At 28.9% G+C, this 7,999-nt stretch overlaps 1 protein-coding gene across 1 annotated transcript; it reads right to left on the minus strand.

Moving 5' to 3' along the window:
- Positions 1-711: 711 nt before the first annotated feature.
- On the minus strand, positions 712-7,651 carry Mt2 (tRNA (cytosine(38)-C(5))-methyltransferase). Its single transcript, XM_075375452.1, has 4 exons — positions 7,443-7,651; positions 4,826-5,012; positions 3,453-3,747; positions 712-1,247 (listed from the first exon to the last, which is right to left on the minus strand). Exons 1-4 carry the CDS (start codon positions 7,504-7,506, stop codon positions 753-755), a joined length of 1,041 nt encoding a protein of 346 aa, XP_075231567.1. The 5' UTR covers positions 7,507-7,651; the 3' UTR covers positions 712-752.
- Between the last annotated feature and the right edge of the window lie 348 nt (positions 7,652-7,999).

The raw sequence follows: 7,999 nt of genomic DNA on the forward strand, positions 1-7,999 counted from the left end.
TCATTCTGTGCAGTTTTACTTGCTACACATCCTGCATATAAAATTAATTAAAGCTAGATGACTATAAATGACTCATCGATCTCGTTCGTTTCTTTTCAAGATTTTGTCTCAAATTTCTCTTCTTGTTTATTCTTCTTAAGACTTCATTTTGAATTTTATCAATACACCTACTTTTGAGCAGCTTCCTGTAAATGAAATTTCAAAGGTGTCTATTTTTTCCTTTCTGTTTTTGCCACTTTCCATATAAATATGTTCAAGAATTTCTTTGATTATATATATAGAGGCTCTCCTTCCTTTGTAAGTCTGCATTCATTGTAATTTTACTACCTAAATAAAAAAATTGTAATTCTGGAAAATTACCCTACCATTAACCAAAATATATGACATACAATTTGGTAGTATTGTAATATTAACATATCTGAACAATTTTTTAAACTTGCGCATGAATTCTTAGTTTTATGTGAAGCATGTGTAAAGTTAAAACTTAGCTTTTTAAAATTTTGTGTGGGTTTTTTAACAATTTGCTGGATTATATCCATAAAAAATAGTGCTTTCCCAAACTTGTTTAAATGCATGTTCTGTTAGAACATTCCTGCTATAAATAACATTATAATCAAATTGCATATAGTTTTATGGAAAAGTATTATTTGTAAAATGAAAATTGGTGGACAATTAGAAATAAAGTAATTTATAATCTAAATCATGAAAAATAAATGAACACGAAAAATTTTATTACAGCACTTACTTTATTATCAGATGTTATCATTATGCAACATAATTTTGATTAATACTGATACAACTTTAACATTAATACTGTTACCTAACAATCTATATTTCTGCTTGCGATTTAGGTTATTTGGAAAAGTAAAACTATCAGGAAAATTCATTAATCTAGCAATTTCTGAAGGTGAAAAATAACGTAGTTTTAAGGTTTTCATTTTTTCATAAAATTCATTTTCATTTGTTTCGTTACATTTAATTGAACTAATGACATCTTGTGTAAAAGGACTATAAACTGAACCAGTTCCTTCTATATAGTGTCCGTATGCTTTGGTAAAACAGCATGATCTTGTAGATTCTTTTGTAACTATATCCATTAATTTGGCACGTTTCAAAAGAACATTATCAGGTATCAAAAGTTCTTCATATTCGGAACCATACTGATCTCCAGATTCAATTACATCTGCTATTGAATAATATGTTCCTTTTGAAACAGTTGAATCTAATTCGTTTGGAAATTCTTCTACCTAAAAAAAAACTAAATAAATGAAAACTATAATTATCAGTAAATCTAAAAATTATTACAAAATATATTTGATACAGAAATATGTACACATATTTTCTTAAAAATCATCATTTAACTGCTTATTTAGCTGAAAATCCACACCTGAAGATGGGAAAGACTTGAGTACAATAAGAATACTGTTGAGTTAAAGAGTGATGTGTTTTATTCATATTATAGGTTTTCTTGTTTAGAATAAACAAGAAACACATAGGTTTTACATTATAGGTTTCCTTGTTTAGGGTAATTGAAAGAAAACAACTGAATTATGAAATATGTTTGGTAGCAATACTTGTTTCTTAAAAATTATCTATGTCAAATAGTTTTTTTCCAAAGGTACTGGACTGACATTATTATGCACCTCTTGCAATTGAAAATCTAATTATATCAATTTTTTAAATTATAGAAATTATTTCTATAATCTATATGTATGTAAATTAAGTTTTGTTATAGATAAAAATTATCTTGTAAGTAGAATTTTTATTCAAAGTTATCTAATTAAGTTCACATCTTTTTGGCTATGGGGATCTGTTAATTTACCATATATGAAAATACAGCGTATGTTGTTAGCAGTTTGTTATTATAAACATTATAGCACCCAAATTTTAAAGTAAACTTTGATAATCTCTAGCAAATTTTCAGTTTGTAAGGGTTTTTAAATAAGTTCATAAACATAAGTAAATAAGTTCATATGAAGATCATCTGGGAAAATATGTATAGTGCTATTAATTTATCATTAAAAAATACTAATTTGTGTGAATGAATCTGCCTTTAGGAGAAATTAAAAAAATTAAAACATTTTTTAACAAAAAAATTAATTAAATGAATTGTAAAAATCTGCAAAAAAACTTTTGTTCCAATGCTCCTAAGTTCAAAAAGTTTATTTTTATCAGACAGATATTGTTAAAGTTGCTCTTATAACTCTGGATCCCACTGACCGATTTTCTTCAGTCTTGGAAGAACAGGTATTACCTTGGAGGGAAAGCATGTATTAAAGTTTTGGGAAAAGGAGTGGGGGTATTTTGTTTGAAATAAAATTCAACTTTTTACTGGGACACTAGCAAAAAAGTTTTTCCTACAAAAGTTGAAGTTTTTTTTATCAAGATCACAAAACGCCAAAACTTTTTATTTAATATTTACCCCTTCCTAAAAATGACTACATATTATTCTATTTCTAGCTATATATTGCTTCTGAAAAGGAGTTAATGTGAGTTCTTTGCAACTACATTTTCTACATCAATAGGCCTTTAAACAACTAAAATCTTTTTCCATCCCACTCCAGTGGTTTGTGGTAACAAATTTTTTTTAATTTTTAAAAATATTTAAATTTAAATCTATCTTGCAAGTTACCTACCAATTGCATTTAAAATGTAAAAATCTTAATATTTTGATAGCCCTACTCAGTATTTCTTGAAAAAAAAAATAGCCTAAAATTTTCACCCCTTTCCTAGAAAATAACACTATTTATAATCATGGTCTACATCTTTGTATTTTTAAAAAAATTTTAATTCTTGTAAAAGTCCTTGCATTACATTTACATTTATCCCTATTTGTCCTTTACATTTATCACCACTTAGGGACGATTTACTTAAAAAATAATATTTTCTGAATGCCTCCCTTAGTATTTTTGTCCCCAAAATGAAAAACAAAATTATTTTGCAATTTCAAATTTTTAATGCTAAAAACATTTTTTTAAATAATAATTTCACTGAATAGACCTAATACCCCTCTCTACTGAGGAGCACCCAAATCTAAAAAAAAACAATTTTAGTGAATATTTTAATCGTTAAGAAAAGGCTTCAAATTTTCAAAATTGTGATTCTAATATATTAATATTAAAAAAGAAATAAAAATGAATTTCATAACTTGACTGGCAGAGCGAGGAAAGTTATGTAATTCATTGTCAGCTTTCTTAGTATGAGTTTACTTGGTAATCAGTGGTTAAAAAAATGACAGAAAATTTATTTTGCTAATTCATCTCCTTTTGATAGGAAATAATAATTTCTTAAATTAAAATCTTTACTTTCACATGTAGATTCCATACTTAAAATAATATTTGTAATATAAAAATGTTTAATATTTATATACGAGTGTGAAAAAATTATTAATGATAATAATAAATTCAAATAAAAAATATTAATTAATAATAATAATAATAAATGTTACTTACAATATGTGTAGTGATTGAGAAAGAAAATTTTCTTGGTAATCTTTTAGCTATTAAATAATAACGACTCCGGGAATTTGGTATTCCAATTTGTGTTGGACATAAAATAAATTCTTGATAAATGAATCCAGAGTTTTTTAAACAGTTGGTAAGTCTTTCTTTTGCTTCAGATTTTTCAAATCCTTTTACATTCTCAACCAAAATATATTTTAATTTTTCATCTAAATGTGGTAAAATATTAATTAAATATAATAAGGCACATGTCCGTTCATCTTTTAAATCTTTTTTTAATCCAATTCTGCAACAATGTAAAAAAAAAAATAGTTTAATCTGAGAAAGATATTTGTCAAAATAATAATTGAATATGTAAAATACTTTATATATCTGAAAAAAGCCTTTTAGAGTTCTTCAAAGTTTTATTTTAAGCTAAACTTAATTTTCATTATATGGAAATGTTCTATTACTTAAGCAAAAGAAAGTTCTACCAAGTTTACATGCGGCATGTTTTTGGTAGAAATTCATTAAATTCTGATAAATTGGAAAAATGTGTAACTCTACTGCAGCATCCATATAAAAGATGTGAAATTTTTACGTTGCATATACAGGAATTATTTTTTGCAAACAGTTACATTAGTGTTTGCAAAAAATCTGAATGATTTTCTTGGCCAAAATGTGTAGCTTTTTCTGTGAAATAGTTAATATTGTGTGTGAAAGTGGTAGAATCAGCCAAGAAATATTCAGTAGGTAACTTTCATGAAACATTAAAATACAAAACACAGGAAGACTGAAAACTTCTACTTCTTCTGTTACCACTCGTACATCAAAATAGTTTACAATAAAAGCACAATAACAACATTTGCATTAATTTTTTTTATAAAAGTAGTAATGTCTTTGATAAGAGTACTGGTAAACAGTAAATTTTACTATTCCTAAACCACTTATTTACTGCAACAGAGCTGCCAAAATGCAGAGTTATTAGCTATGCTATAAAAATGCATATCTGAGAGGACAAGCAGTTTCCATTTAAATGGTTCAAAGTGGTTTTTACCTGCTCTTAAATTTTTTGACTCCTTTTCCTCCTGGAAAATAGTTGTCTGAAATAGACTTCATAATGAATGTATGGTGGAGTCAGTCCTGTTTACAACAGATTGACTACAGTTCAACCATTAGGTCTTACTAGTCGAAGTCAAACCATTATTAAAATTATTAATTGAATACTACTAACATAAAATATACGTATTCAAATCTATCTTTAAGTGGGATATGAATTATGGTAATATTGCACCTTTTTTTCAGAAATGGTGGCACTAACTGCTCACCAGGTTAACATTATGTTTAATCATTGAAAGTAAACTAAATTAAAAGTCTTTACTCACCTAGTAAAGGGTTGACAAGGTGGACTCATTAATATAATGTCTGGTGATATTTTATTTATTTCTTCAACAGAGAATGATTGTATATTTTTCTGATATAATTTTGTAGATGGAAAATTATGCTTATAAACCAAATTTGCAACTGTATTAATATCTACAGCTGCCACAACTTCAGCATTGATACCACTAGCTATAATTGACAAAATCTATGGTAAAATACTTAAAACATATTAGTTACAAACTTAGTAAAATTATAATGTAATTAGTAATTAATAAACGATAGAAAGTAAAATGTTGTTATATTTTATAATTGGTGTACATAAAAAAAAAGTTATGAATGATTTTGGATGTTATTTCATAGTACAGCAATTTTAAAGTCTGTAAAATAGATTTTAGGCTAAGCGCAAAATAAAATTCAACTTCTGACCCCTGTAGGAGAAAACACCCACCCACCTTGTGATGATCGGATGATCATGGTTGCCACACCACCCCCTCCATTCTAGCCCTAATGGGCTTTACTGAGGTCATCTTTTAGACCCTCTAAACCTGGTAACATATCAGTTTGGCCTCTGTCAGGAAGCCACTGATGCAAATACCTTGGCAGACATTTTCATCAGTGTATTTACACAACTTACTATTGCCTTCGTATGGCTTCTTTTTTAACCTCGACCACCAACTATAACTTACAATCCTCAACTTAAAATTAACCAATTTGCAGAAGCGCAATCCCACACCTTCCTCTAATATGGAAGGTTTCACACAAAAATTATTCCCATATATAATTTCAATTTGTCTATGCGTTTGAATCATTACTTGATTGAGTCTTTTAAGACCAAAAATAATATTCTTATACCAATAAAACAAGTGTTGGAGCACAACGACAATTTTGTCCAACAATTCAACCCACTCAAACTTCTTGATTTACTCAAACATTAAGAAACAAATTCATAAACTTCTAATCAAAATGTACCTTATCTCTGCTCTGATCCAGTTTTGGGAGTGAGGTCAATGCCTCTACCCTCCCACACCACAGCACCATCACAAAGTTCTCAACACATTCATTCTTATGCTAACAGTGAATATCTTGGATAACCGGGGCTTGATGCCAAAGCTATCTTGGCAAAGTAAGCACTCAGGCAGGCCCCTAGCTACATAGGTTACTACTTTATGTAAACACCTATAACAGCATCAAACCCCCCTCAGCCATCCTCTGTAGGGATAAGAATCTCAGGAAGCCAGCAACTATGTTTAATTTCCTTTCAGTTTTCCAGTTAACTTGCTCAGGATCAGGAAAACAAATCTAAATATTGGACAGCAGGTGATCCGTACAAAGTCAAAGTCCTTGCTGCGTTATCAGTACTCTGATCAATTGGGAATCAGTTATATGAGTTTTGACATACTGTTCAGATGAATTCATTCTGTGGAGACAGGACGAAGTACCAAGATATAGCAATACTAAACATAATCTCGTAGGATGATTGGCTGAAATTATATTTAAGCAAAAGTAGTTACTACAGAGAGAGAGAAAGACTAAACTACATGTTACATGGTAAAGTCATGTATACGGGAATCACTTTACAAAGACTGCTGTCAGTTATCTTCGGTGGCTGACTCAGAGTCCAACTCTGGTAAATATTAAGGTTAATTTAGGTTTATTTTGCATTTTAAACAATTTATATTGATCTTCACTTTTTGTCAGTATAAAAAAATTTGACGATCCAAGTAATTGTTCAATATTACAAAAACCTTACCTCAGCTAACTGAAGCTGATTACTTGTTTAAACAGAACAGATTGCCTAACTAACAAAGGTGATTGCTATTGCTTAGAACACTGATAATAGGGTCATACTTTTACCATGCACAGATCTGCTGTCCAAACTGAGTTTTCAACATTTGGATATTGTATTTTTGTGATCCTAAGCTTATCTACTATGGTGTATTAACAAAAATTGAAGGTGATCAAGTAATTGCTCAGAATTACCTTAATCTGTTGTTTTGCCTTTAAATATAGTTTAAATAAATATAACTTTTCTGCATCCTTCTTTACCATGTATCTTTATTTATACGATATTATAATTTTTCTGTATTAACAAAGGTTAAAACCATTTTTTTTCTTCATTTTTTATACCTTGATTGTTTAAACACTTGTTCTTTTCATGTACTGGTTGCAGGAATTTTTGTAGGCGGCTTTTTTAAACAACAGCATTTGGCACAGAATGTAGTGTACACAAGTTATATTTACCTAATTACTAGTAAAAAAGAATACTATTGGATATCAAAAATCACATGAAATATGAAAAAATTTTCAGCAGACTATATTCACAACACTATTTCTGTATTATAATTCTAGATTTTAGACCAATCAAAAACTAATAAAAATGTTGGGAACAATAGTTGACGGATAACATGGGATGTAACTATGATAACAGCAGAATAAATTTGCAGTCTGTGCACCTGGGATACTGTATTGTATTACAGTTATCTGTTAATGCTGTTATACAATTACCATAACTGATGTAAATACTAGTGTAATAACAGAAAATAATGGGTATTTTGCATAACTACACGTTTATTCTCGTAAAACAAAACGTTTCAAAAAGTGGCACACATTATATCTTACCCTCCATAGCGTAATGCATACCCCCAATTCCACTAAAAAGTTCCAAAACTCGCATAATGACCATTTACTATTCTGCTATATAAATGTAAACACCACTGGCAAGAGTGTTATAACCTCAAAAAATTCACATCACTATCGATTAATGTAGTACCATCAAATATCGTCAATGACAGTATCGATGAAATTATGCAACTGAACGGATAGCGACAGTAACTACCTAACCAGACAAATTAAGATAAAAATCCTTGAAAATACGTTTTAATATTTTGAGGTTTAAAAATGTAAATTTTCTTCACATCTGGATAACGCAAAAATTTGTTTTTATAAATCAAATTGTTGTTCAACAAGATTAGTTTATCCAACGTAATTACATGAAGCATTGATACTTTCAACCGAAATGAATCGCTGATCAGTTAATCGAGTCATTTATGAGTTATCACATCGTTAACTGCGAATCGGAGTAATGTGCATCCTGAAGCTTTCTAATTTAATTCATTGTTTACTTCATGCCATTCAGCATTATATTCATGTAAAGGACATTAGGAAACTTTTGTATT

This window comes from Lycorma delicatula, chromosome 9 (genome assembly GCF_047948215.1).
Source record: "Lycorma delicatula isolate Av1 chromosome 9, ASM4794821v1, whole genome shotgun sequence".
Taxonomy (NCBI): domain Eukaryota; kingdom Metazoa; phylum Arthropoda; class Insecta; order Hemiptera; family Fulgoridae; genus Lycorma; species Lycorma delicatula.

Excerpts from the sequence above, each read along its gene's own strand:
- Mt2 (XM_075375452.1), bottom strand. The coding sequence starts at position 7,506 with ATGGTCATTATGCGAGTTTTGGAACTTTTTAGTGGAATTGGGGGTATG. Across the intron at positions 5,013-7,442 it reads TATGCATTACGCTATGGAGG|CTAGTGGTATCAATGCTGAA; the intron begins GTAAGATATAAT and ends TGTCAATTATAG. Across the intron at positions 1,248-3,452 it reads TCTCAATCACTACACATATT|GTAGAAGAATTTCCAAACGA; the intron begins GTAAGTAACATT and ends GTTTTTTTTTAG.